The sequence below is a fragment of the Lemur catta genome, chromosome 11 (genome assembly GCF_020740605.2).
Source record: "Lemur catta isolate mLemCat1 chromosome 11, mLemCat1.pri, whole genome shotgun sequence".
NCBI lineage: Eukaryota > Metazoa > Chordata > Mammalia > Primates > Lemuridae > Lemur > Lemur catta.
Genome location: NC_059138.1, coordinates 65,671,643 through 65,684,468, shown reverse-complemented (window position 1 = coordinate 65,684,468; position 12,826 = coordinate 65,671,643). Strand labels below are relative to the sequence as shown.

Below are 12,826 nucleotides of genomic sequence, written 5' to 3'. Positions count from 1 at the left end.
TGGCTTTTTTTGTTCAACATTGTGATGTTTTTCCATCTTGTTTTGTGTGATTGTAGTTTCTTCATTCTTGTGGCTTTATGGTATTCCATTTTGTAAATATAGCACAATTTGTTGTATTATGAATAGGACTCCTATGAACATTCTAGTGCATGTTTTATGAAAAAAAAAAAAAAAGTAGAAGTACTGTTGAATCTATACCCAGAAATGAAATTATTGTATCAGAGGGTATGCTTAAATTACCCTTAAGTTTTAGTAGCAACTGCCAAATAGTTTTTCAGACTATATACTTACAGTGTCACCAGCAGTACATGGAAGTTCCAATGTTCATTCTAGTTGTTATATTTTGTTTGGATTCACATTTCTCTGATGACTATTGAAATGTTGAACACTTTTTCTTATATTTATTGGCCATTTGAATGTCCTGTCTTGTGTGTCTTTCTAGATCTTTTGCTCGTTTTTTTATTGGCTTGGCTGTCTTTTTGATTAGTAGGAGTACTTTATATGATCTGAATATGAGATTTTTTTGACTTACTCATTTGCATCACATGTATCTGACAGTATCTTCTATTCTCTGTGTTGCTTTTGTGTGCTATATATGTAATCTGTGTCTACTGCAAGATCACAAAGATGTCCTATGACTTTCGTTAAAAACCTTTTTTAGGCCGGGTGCAGTGGCTCATGCCTGTAATCCTAGCACTCTCGGAGGCTGAGGCGGGTGGATCGCTCGAGGTCAGGAGTTTGAGACCAGCCTGAGCAAGAGCGAGACCCCGTCTCTACTAAAAATAGAAAGAAATTATCTAGCCAACTAAAATATATATAGAAAAAAAATTAGCCGGGCATGGTGGCACATGCCTGTAGTCCCAGCTACCCGGGAGGCTGAGGCAGGAGGATCCCTTAAGCCCAGGAGTTTGAGGTTGCTATGAGCTAGGCTGACGCCACGGTACTCACTCTAACCTGGGCAACAAAGCGAAACTGTCTCAAAAAAAAAAAAAAAAAAACTTTTTTGTTTTACCATGTCAACATTTAGATTTGCAGTTCATCTGGGATTAATTTTTGTATATGGAATGAGGTAGGGGTCCAGTTGACCCAAGCACCATTTACTGAAAAGGCTGTCTTTTTTCCATTCTGCTGTTTCTCCCCTATCACAAATCAGGTTATTGTATTTGTTTGGATCTGTTTTAGGGTTCTGTCTTCTGTTAAAGTTGTAATTATCTCCTTTTGGTTTCTGATTGAATTTGTTTGTAATAAACTGTCTTAAACAAAAATAGTACTTTGCTTTTTCAAGATTATTTTAGAATGTTTTATTGAGTATTGCTAGTTTGATAACCATAACATCATACCTTTTGGTATGTACAGTTTAACTGTTTATTAGAATTGTCATGTGGCACTAAACTCCTCTGAATATACTTGATCAGAGAATAGAGCAGTGTTTATTGTGCCTCAGTAATAAAATAGGTCTCCCTCTCCCCCCTGGTTTGGTTAAGCTATGCATTTTCAATTTGTGAAATGGAAGGTATACTAAGAAAATGTTTACAGCGTGACAGTGAAAAATGTATAAGTTATGCTTTTTTCTCAATATTTAAATTACATCACTAAAGAAATAGTTGGAAAGAGTTTGAAAGAATTATAAAATTACTTGCAATTGTGTGTTGTCTTAAATTTATACTTATTTTTTACTTTTATTTTTTTACATCAAAGCATTCCAGTTGTCTTCCTTTACTTTTTTTACCTCATTGATTGAATATGTCCATAATAAAACTGTACTAATTTTTGGTTGTTAAAAGCTAAAAGAAAATTCTAGTAATTTAGTGAAATGCACCTTTTGCAACGTTAATTTAGTTGTGTGCTGGATTGAATTCCAGCTGCTTTTTCCTGAAAATACCTAAATACATACAACTTACTAACCAAAGAAAACACATTATTCTGGAGAGATTGTGTTTTGTCCTATTAAATACAGAAAGATATTGAGAATATTTTATTCTTATTAAAAAGATGCATCACAATATAGGCAAAGGGTCTAGCATATGCCTTGTCAAACTAATACAGTCTCTACTAAAACAGCCAAATCATTTTTTTCTAAGACAATCATGAATCTACTTGGAGAAGTGTTTTTAACTATAGCCTTGGAATTTGCTTATCATTATAGGATTGTAAACTTCTGTATTTTGTCAAAATGAGTATTAGAAATACTTTTTTCTAGGTTAGAATGAAATGTCAAGTTATGAAGATGATAATGTAACTTGTTCTCTGACTTGTGAAATAGTACTAATCATTCTGTAAAACCAGCAAATGTAGCCATTTCTAGTAAATAGCTAACTCAAACTTATTCTTATTTCTTCCCATATTTTGTCAGGTGGATGACAATATTCCCCTTAGGGTAATGCTACTTCTCATGGATGAAGTATTTGACTTAAAAGAGAGAAATCAGTGGTTGCGAAGGAATATCAAAAACCTACTTCAACAACTTATTAGAGCTACATACGGTGATACTATTAATAGGTACCACTCTTTTTTCCCCCCAGTTATAGTCTGATCTTACTTAGCTTTTAAACTTTTACTTCTGGAAGTAGATTGCTCAACCTTTACTGGAGAATTTCCTTCTCTCAGCTTTTTAAGATCATTAAGCAGTCTACTGCTCTCAAAGATAGTTTATTTTCATATTAAGCTGCTTGCTCCATGAAAGTCATGTTTATTTTATTCACCTTCTAAATTTTAAGATTGCTTATTTACGTTTTTTTACTTTCAGAAAAATAGTTGATCATGTTGATTGGATGACTTCACCCGAACAAGTAGCTGACTCAGTGAAACGTTTCAGGTATATCTTAAGACACAGTCACTTCTTTCAGGTAGTACAGAGTTTAGCATTGTTACCACTAATTAACTTTTGTTGCCTTTGTTTCTTTCCTGGCCATAAAATTGGTTTTAATTATCACTGATGAGCAAAAACTTCTAAGAATTCTAATAAATGTTTGTCACATGGACCCATTGATTTTTGTTGCTTTAAAATCAGGGTAGGGAAAGTATTAAAGAAAAATCTTTAAGATGATGGGCTGCATTTTTTCACAGTACTATGGCTTTGAGATAATTGAAATACTAGCATAGAAATGACATGGTCATATAGTCAAATAACTACTTTGGGAATTAGTTTTGGTCAATTGTATTTGCTAACTTTGATTTTAAATGAAAAAAGTTTTTTTTAGGTGTGTTTCTCTGGCTACGGTCTAATTTTTTATTAAATATTTGAATCCCTCAAAAGAACACAAATTAAGCAGTATTAATACTCAAATTCATATGTTCATTCTACAAAAATATATTGAGCCCCTCCTCTGTGCCAGCAATTGAGGAATGATAGATAAGTTGCAGTCCCTCAAGGAAAGCACAGATAGTAGAGAAATAAACCTCTTTTCTAAAAGTAAAAATAAGCAATGCATAAAAATTTATGGGATCATGTACTTTGAAGGAAAGGAAAGGAAGGAAAAGGGAACTATTAACATGGAACACTAACTATGTGCTTGGCACTGTGCCCAGTACTTTTTTCTGATTTTATCCTATTTTACGAGGTAAGTATTTTTGTTTCTATTTTGTTATGAGGAAATTGAGGATTAGAGTTTAGGAGTTTTAGTAGTCTAGTAGAGGCTCTTGTGCTGGAAAGTGGGGAATCCAGTTTCTTTAATCTGAAACTAAGTTTCTCCCCACTATACCATATTGTTTGCAAAAGTTGGATGACCTGCCCTGGCGTGTTCATTTATTTTAGGGTAGGTGAATGATGTCCTTCTAGGGCAGTAATTCTCAGCCTTGGCTGTACATTGGAATCACTGGTAGAGCTTTAAAATTTCCTAATGCCTGTATCCCATCTCCAAAGAGTCTGACTTAATTAATCAGGTGGGAGACCTGGACTTTTCTTTTTTAAAGCTCGCAGGTGTTTCTAATGTACAAAATTTAAGAACGATTGCTCTGGTGAGCCTCTCTCCTTCAAACCAAGTTCTCAAATGGAAGTTTAGTTACGGTGCACAGTTCCTGCCTTTGGACCAAGAATTAGGAAATAGGAATCAAGCACACTGTGAAAGTCAAAAAGAATGGGTGGTTATATGTGTGAAAGGACCATTGTAATCAATCCAGCTATAAGTTGTGGGTATGAAATTTGGTTTTATATTGGCTTATATAAGGGGAATGGGATGGCATAACTGAGGGAGATTAGCTATTAAATTCTAAGGTATCCAAATTCAGAATATCATGGGGGTTGTATTTGGATGAGATGTTCAACCAGCAGATGCCCACTTTGAGCTTTCATGGTGGTGAATGATCATCTGTGTATTCCATTTTGCTGTCTTTCTTAGTGTTTATGAATTACTTCAGGACAGAATTCATCTGTTACTTTTCTTGTGTGTATCCTTTTACCCTAAAATTGAACCCTGCACTTAGTTGATACTTTTTGAATACCATTATACCTATATAAAATTTCAGAAATGTTTCATCTTTCTGTTCACATTTGTATTTTCTGTAGAAATTTGGAATAATTTTATCAACTTATGTCATTTGAAAATGTTTACAAAATGTATTTAATCTTCTTAAATAGAGATGCATTTTGGCCAAATGGCATTTTAGCAGAGACTGTTCCATGCAGAGATAAAGCTATTCGAATGAGAACAAGAATTGCAGGAAAAACTAAATTACTTGCAATTATGCCAGGTAAGTGAGCATGTTTGGTTAAAAATCTCATCAAGTTGTGGTTCTTCTGAATTTTTGGCATTGATCATGCTAGCTTAACTAACTGCCTTTTGATTATAATAACTACCTTTTGATAGCTTACTATATACCAAGTACTGTGCTAGGCACTTCTCATATATTCTTAACTAATCCTCATAACAATACTATGAAGCTGGGCTCTGTTAACATTACAGCTTTATTGGTAAGGAAGCAGAAGTTCAGAGAGGTTAAGCAGCCTACCCAAGGTTTATAGCTAGTAAGTGACAGCTAGGATTCTGACTCAGCTTTAAGTGACTTGAAAGTTTGTGCTTTTAACCACCTCCCTCTTCTGCCTTGAAAAATTTGGAGAGTAAAGTTGTTAAATAAATAAAATACAGATAGGTGAAAAAGCTAATAAAAGAATATGAAGTATGAGTTTTTCAGGAAGAATATTTGTTCTTCTTGGGAGAACAAATTCTTTCAAACAATCCATTTACTTAGAAACAACTGCCCATTATTCTTCTTTATTAATTAAAACATAATCTAAAGAATACATAGTGGCATTTTGTTGGTCTAATTTTAGTTCTTTAGAACACATCTGTCTACTTAGATTTACTTTGTCTCATTTGTCTTCCCTCAGTAAGAGAGACTATAATATGAAAGGCAGTTTTGTATGGCTGTGAGGTGGTAGTGGTTGTTTTAATGTCATACAATATCTATTTCTCTTCCTATAATTTTTTTTTATTACTGAAAACTGTATTTTTGTTATAAAATTTTAATGATCAGTTAAATTAGGAATTTGCCGCATGACTGTCTATTCTTCTCTATATACTGTTGGATTTGGTGGTAAAAAGCAAATTACAGAAGTAATACTATAGAAAAATGAGAAGAAACAATAACTTAGAGTATTATTTAATATACTATTATAATAAACCAGATTGTGCTATTTAATATATAGACTGACTCAGTTATGCAGCTGGAAGAAATTTTCATTCACTTATTCACTAAATATTTATTGAAAGTGTATCATATGTCAGACACTGTGCTTTGCCCTTATCTTTTACTTCTTGGAGCTTACATTCTAATAGGGGAATTCAAAAAACAAACAAAACAAATAAAACAGTATGTTAGATAGTGGTAAGTACTAAAGAAAAAAATACTGCAGGAAAAAGGAATAGGCAGTGTCAAACGGTTGCAGTGTTGGGTAGGGCGGCCAAGAAAGCCCTCACTGAGAAGATGACAGTGGTGTGAAGATCTGAAGGAAGTGAGAGTAGATAAAAAAGTCTATGATTTTTATATACACATAATTCTTTGCCTGTTTTTTAGTAAATTCACAACATATGTGCTTTAAATTGTATTGTACCCTCAGTTAGATACAGACCTCTTGGAAGTTGCATGTTTCTTTCCAAAGCAACAAAATGATACTTATACTTTTTGGGGCTCTGATGGTGAATAATTAAGAATAATCATGGACATTGGGCCCATGCTCAGACATGTCTAGTAACTTTGTGTTGTCTATGGATAAACTCCAAACTTGGTCACCCTGACAGTCACAGCACTGTCAGTTTTCTGTTCTATTCTCCACTTCCTGTTACAGGAATCCTAAAATTCTACCAAACTGTACCATCCCCATTTCTTGAACATGCCTTGTTATTTTTCCACTTACTGCTTTTTTGCCGATTGGTGTCCTTTCTGCCGAGGTTGATCCTTCATCTCGTTGCACCTATCAAAATCCTGCCCAAGTAGGAAAGTCTGTGCCGGTCATCACTTCTCTGAAAGGAACCTTTCCTTATTATATATCTCATCTGTCTGGAATTCTTCCCACTGTGAACATTTTTATACTTTTAGTATTTTTATGACATAGTTACTATACCACAAGTTTTTAAGATCATGGAGTAGGTGTTTGTGGGGTTTAGCATTTCTCACTCTTCATTAGACATAGTAAGAATATTTGGGTAGTGTTTTAGAGTTTACAGATCACTTTTCACATCTCATTAAAGCCTTATAAATCCTTACAGCTATAAAGATATTAGTTATTATAAATACCCATTTAATAGATAGGGAAACAGGGCAGTGGGTAAGTATCAAAGGGGTATTGAGGGGCAGGATTGTGGTTGTAATTTGGGATCTCTGAGTCTGGATTTTACCTTTCTGCTGTGCTGTATCTGTTGTATCCTAGTATCTATTGCACAAGTGGATGGATAGATACATGCATTCGGAGATGCATAAATTTTGTTTCAGTTACAACACATAGCTGAGATGCATTCACTGGATCCCTGCTACTTATCTTTTACTCTGCTATCTACTTTACATACTTTAAGAGCATGGTTTAGGCCTTGTGTAATGAATTTTGTGTTTTTCTTCTTCATATAGATGAACTGAAGCACATTATTGGGGCTGAGACAACACGGAAAGGTATTCTTCGTGTTTTTGAAATGTTTCAGCACAACCAGTTAAATAGGAGAATGGTTTATGTCTTCTTGGAAGGCTTTTTAGAAACCTTATTTCCACAGTATAAATTCCGTGAACTTTTCAACAAACTGCATTCACGGTCAAAGCAGATGCAGAAATATAAACAGAAACTTCAAACTACTCAAGCGCCTTCTTTACAGAAAAGGTGACACTCCAGTCTGTGAAGCCGGTGTTCATTTGTCCAGGACTAATGGTATGGACAGATCTTCTGGGGCTTAGCTCACATACTGTTGTGTCTGCACCAGTCTTTTAGTGTCTCACAATAGATTATTAATACATCCATAAGTCTGTGGTTCTCATCCTCATCTGTATCCAGCCACTACCAGGAGAGATTTCCGTGTCTTAAATGATTTGGTGCATATTTTGCAACATTGAGAGGATACTGCCCCCATCTCAAGCAAGAATGATGTTGATCTCTTCCATTTCAAACTAGTCAGCATTCTTCAGCAATGACAAAGTGCCAGAGTGTGTATATGAGAGCTAAGGAAAGCACAAAACAATGGTTCACAGATAAACTGGCTAATTTGTTTAATAGTTAGAGACTGCAATGTATGATTTGGAGGAATTTGTTTTTGCGTAATGATTTTCTAGGTCTATGTCAGCATTTTGATATGGTGTGGATTAGCCAGGTGAACGATCTTTGGATCTGTTTCAGGTCTGGGAAAAGTGACAGAATGCCCTTAAAGTATGAAGTAACCTTATACCCAAATTACAGTTTTGTGACATAAAATAAAAGTGAGTTTAAAATAAAACCAATCAAAAAACAGAATTTGATTGGATTTGTTATTCATTGGTATAAAACAATTTTTAATTGATTCTTATATACTTTAAGGGCTCTTATGGTACTTAAGTCTTCTTTTGGCATTCTGTGTACAAAAGGAAGCATGTGGTGGCTGCCATTTAAATTTCAAAATTATTAGTTTTTATCTTTAACAGATTATTGACTATACAGAAGGGGGTATAATTTGTTGGAAGAACTGCCAAATACATTTTGTCCTTCTAAAAATATGGAAATTAAAAGAAAATAGTACTCTATTGAAAGTTACCATATGATAATTTTAAATTGTGTGATCTAGACATGCCTTAGGTAACTGCAGAAATAGCAAATCAAAGGATTAATGAGCTTATTAGTCTTATATAAACATACAAATTCCTAATTCTATTACAGTGTACATATATGAAAATAAATAATGAAAACAGAACTATAATATTTTTTAAAATATGCTTTTATTTATATTTCGCATAATGTAAAATTCTACTAAATAAAGCTAGTAGGCAAAACCCCTCAGTGTGTACATTTAAGTCCCTAAAACAATTTTATACCAACAAAACAAAATATACCTTCTCCAGTTTTGGAGCCTCTGTATTTCCTATAGTTTTCTCACTCTTTATTTTGTCCATCTTGGAAGTCTTCACATCCCTTGTATGCAGAATTTCTGCATAGTTTTTAAATATTTCCATTGACTAAGGGTTTGGATGTATCACTTTTTTGTTTTAAAAATATTTAACACTAAAACCTTAAAATAGTGAAGCTACTTATCAGACCACTGAGCCAAGATTCTGGTATTAAAAGAACGTCTGGGTGCTTAAGATAAAGGGACAGAGTATTGGTATCCCAGTTATTTGGGAGCTTTAAGATTGGAACAAGATTATTATAGTCTTGTTTTCACTTAGATCCTACTTACAAAGTGAGGCCTATTAACAGAATAAAGCCTTCCTTTAAAGCTTTATAATAATAATCATATTTATTAATAATGCTGTTGTGCATACTTACAGTTTGCACATATTCAGCATGTGTTGCATGTCTTCAGAATAAAATAAATGAAATCCCTTTCATTGCAACTTGCAAGTGAGAAAAGATCCTTAGTGGCTCTGGTGGAAAAAATATTTCTTCTTCTCAGTGTATCTCCTCCCTGCCCCAGCCCCTTCCTGAGCCCCAGGCTTTAAAATTGAGAATGTGTGAAACATGTCTGTAGAAGGCATCAGCATGACCATAAGTGCAATGATTTTCATATATACCCCTGCCCATTTCAAGTATATTTTTGACATGAATAAATCTAAGAGTATACAGAAGATTTCATGTAAGAGCCTAGTGTGTACATCAACCAGGGAAAGAAAGGTCAGGTAAGATTGTGAATTTTCAAAACAGAGCCCTGCAAGATAACTTGCAATCATACCAAAAATTATTTGAATAAATGGGTTTTTAAAGTAATTTTTGTTTAAAAGAGTTTATATTTCACAAGCCGAAATGTCAAATGGTAGTCTATGTAAGCAGTAGTGCATCTTCTCTATGCACATCTGTGTTTTACATCAGAAAGCCGTGGTCATGCTAAAATTAGAGATACTTTTTGAATGACTTGGTCAAACTGTGTGTAAAATATTTAATCCCTAAATCAAGTACAGTGTACTATGTTTAATAAAGTTATTACACTTAATGCATTTATTGCATATACGAATATATACATGAAGAGGCTTTATGTCTTCTGGTATTTGATTTTGAATGTGTTTTTAAGTCGGTGGTGCCTTTAGGCAAGAATTTTCAAAATTAATAGTTCTTTGGGTTTTCTGATTTTTCAGGTAACATGTAAACTATTTAGAAACCATCATAGTTTATTCACCTAAAAAATTGATTGTATGATTTAAGTATATCACTTAGATGGGCATTTCTTATAATTAGGGTGTTCTGAATAGTTGCTGAAAACAATTGTGCCATTGACCAATGGATGCACTTGGTTAGCCTTAATTTTTTTTAAAAAAAGAAAAAACATTAAAAACTTCCTTGAATATTTCAGTTTGTTCATTTTAAGTTTGTGCTGCTGGTGTTTGGAAAAAATCAAATGGTTAAGTGCTACCAGAAAGTGTACCAATTTTTTTAAAAAATTAAGAACAATATAAATTTCACAATCTAAAATTTTAATTTTGTGCAATATTTTCATTTAATGCATGTGTATTTGAGTAATTGTAAAATAAATGAATTTTTAATGTTTTGAGATGTAGTTTAAACTGTCTTCTTAACCCAACAACTTAACATTCCGTTGTTGCTGCATCCTTTTATTTAAGGACTTGTTTTAAAAGTCTTTTTGTCACTCCTTGTAAAATTCTTTTATTAGTAGTAAATTTTGCTTATAGGAGCATGGCTCCTGTATTACAAGGGAAAAATATAAAGAGCACATTTTAGGATTATAATTGTTAAAAGATAACTTGTGCATATCATTGTACAGTTAAGTGTCAACTGTGTGCCTAACTGTTCTATCAATACTTTCCTTCTTTAACAAAGAAGAAAGAACAATCAGAATGTCAGTTATTTTTATTGAACTAAAAAGATTAAAAATTTTATTTGGTTTGTGTTATGTTCTGTCCATTAGAAAATACTAATAAAGTATTAACAAACATCTCTGTTGAGTTTATTTAGTAATCATGTATTTTTGTTACTTTAAAAGATGCTTGCTCAATAGTCTTATTTTTAGTATTCATGTGTATTTTATTTTCATTTTAGAAATCAAGCAATTCAAGTTCCACATTGATAGATGAGCTTCTTGAGTGACTACTGACTTAAACTAACTGAATTTAATTTTTCCTTTTATGGGGGAAATAATTTATTACCACAATGTTAAAGAAACTTCCTACTTCCCTATCATATAAAATTAATTTTCCCTAATTATAGAAAGAGCTATAATTAGAAATCCAGTAACAATTTTTATTAGATCTCAGTTTTGATTCATATTTTGGCTAATCTTTTAGACATGATCAGTTCTAAAAGCTAATAGATTTAGTATTCAGCAATGTAGCTATGCCTGGTTCGTCATAATTTGCCTTCTTAGAGTTGTATCCACAGACTTCTCAGACATCAGATGTGATAACTACTACTGCACCAGGGACTGTCACAATATTTCTTAAAATGCCTACTGTAAAATATTGGTCCATTTAAGATGTTCCTGAGGGAAAAGTTTTATATTTCCATCTAACTCACGCAGAACTATCTATATAGTAACCAAAATGCCATAATATTCCTTCATAATAGAAATGATTGTATCAAAGGCTCTGAGAAGTTCTATAAAAAATCTGTTTAACTTTGCTTACCTAATTTTGCAAACTTAATTAACCATAGAATCTTTTGACAAACAGGTTGAGGATCATGTTTTCAAGGAATATAATTTGGAAAATCTTTAGTAGGGGAAGAAAAAAGGGTGAAGCATCTTTAGTTGGGGAATATAAACAATAGAAAAACCAGTGGATCTGTGACACAAAGGTTTTTTTTTTTTCCCTACCATTCTAATGGAAAGTTCAGTTTTTGGAAGAAGAAGAATATGGAAAATTAACAGCTGATTATATAGCAGATACTAAAGAGTGGAACTTGGATCTGAGTACCAGAATAATGAACTCAGTGAGGGATAATGGAATGCATCTCATATAAGAAGTGGGAAAGATACTTCCAAGAATTTTGCTGGTATGGTCAAAAGAGTAGTAACTAGAAAATGCAAGGGGAAGAAAGAAACATCATACAGTTTAGTTTATAAAATGTGCCAGACATTGACCCGTCTGTTTATAATGGCAGATAATATGTTTGATTTAGGAAAACTTGGAGCAACTGAGAATGAAAATGATACTTAATCACCTCATATGTTTACCAATGCAGTGTATGAGAGGTGTATTAAATGTGATATTTTAAGTTGGTAAATATGACCTTTTACATATCATCAAGGGTGGAATGAAACAATAGGACTGGAAGTCTGTGCCTGGAGTCTCCAAGACTACTCCTTGGTGATTCACTAGGAGGTCACAGGGCTCAGGATATAATCATACAGTGAAGATTTATTACTGCAAAAGAATATAGAATAAGAACAAAGGGAAAAGGTGCATGGGACAAAGTCTCGGGGAAACCAGGTTCATTTTCCCACTGTTTGCTCTGAACCAAGTCACACAAGATGCACTTAATTCCCCCAGCAAGGAGTTATGACAACACATGTGAAATGTTGTAAACTAGGGCAGCTCATTAGAGATTTAATGCCTACAGTTTTTATTTGGGGGCAGTTCATTTATGTCCCCTTTGCCTGGCACATGCCAAAATTCCAGACTCTGAAGGAAAGCCATACTTACCATACACTGTATTTTTTATACAAACAGTTTAGGCTTATGGAGCCACTTTTATAAATTTTGGGAATTGGCGGAAACACTCCTAAAATATAAGTTCTCAAACTGAGAAAAAGGGCCAACCTTATAAGCAGGACTTTCAAAGGATACAGTCAAGCCTGTTATGTTTACTCTTCTGTACAACTATATATCTTGATCGAAAGCAATGGATAGTAGAAAGCGATGAAGAGTAACACTGAAGATCAGTAAGATTTATCCTTGTGTTGAAGCCTCCACACTTGGAAATGTAGCAGAGAGAATTTAGATGTAGATAAAAGGAAAAACCATTCAAGTAATATTGTTATGGATATATGTTGCAGTCCAAGAAACTGGAGGAATAGATTGTGTATTTCCAATAAAAATTACCATAGCAATTGTATAGCATTTAATAGTCACAACAACCTTATGAGATACAGGTACTACTTCATCATCTTCAGTTTACAGATGGGGAAACTAAGGCATAGAGTGGTTAAGTCATTCGTCCAATGCTTCATGACTAGTAAGTGGTCAAGCTGAAATCTCAACTCTCAACCCAGGT

General features: G+C 33.5%; 1 protein-coding gene across 2 annotated transcripts in view; it reads left to right on the top strand.

Annotated features, from left to right (window-relative positions):
• The window catches only part of SNX13 (sorting nexin 13), a 138,476-nt gene extending 127,926 nt beyond the window's left edge, over positions 1 to 10,550 (top strand). For both annotated transcript variants that reach the window (XM_045565359.1, XM_045565360.1), the window contains 4 exons: positions 2,354 to 2,499; positions 2,747 to 2,815; positions 4,577 to 4,689; positions 7,060 to 10,550. In XM_045565359.1, coding sequence (XP_045421315.1) covers positions 2,354 to 2,499; positions 2,747 to 2,815; positions 4,577 to 4,689; positions 7,060 to 7,307 — 576 coding nt within the window. In that variant the 3' untranslated portion in view covers positions 7,308 to 10,550. The remainder of the gene's footprint in view (positions 1 to 2,353; positions 2,500 to 2,746; positions 2,816 to 4,576; positions 4,690 to 7,059) is intronic.
• Positions 10,551 to 12,826: the final 2,276 nt, after the last annotated feature.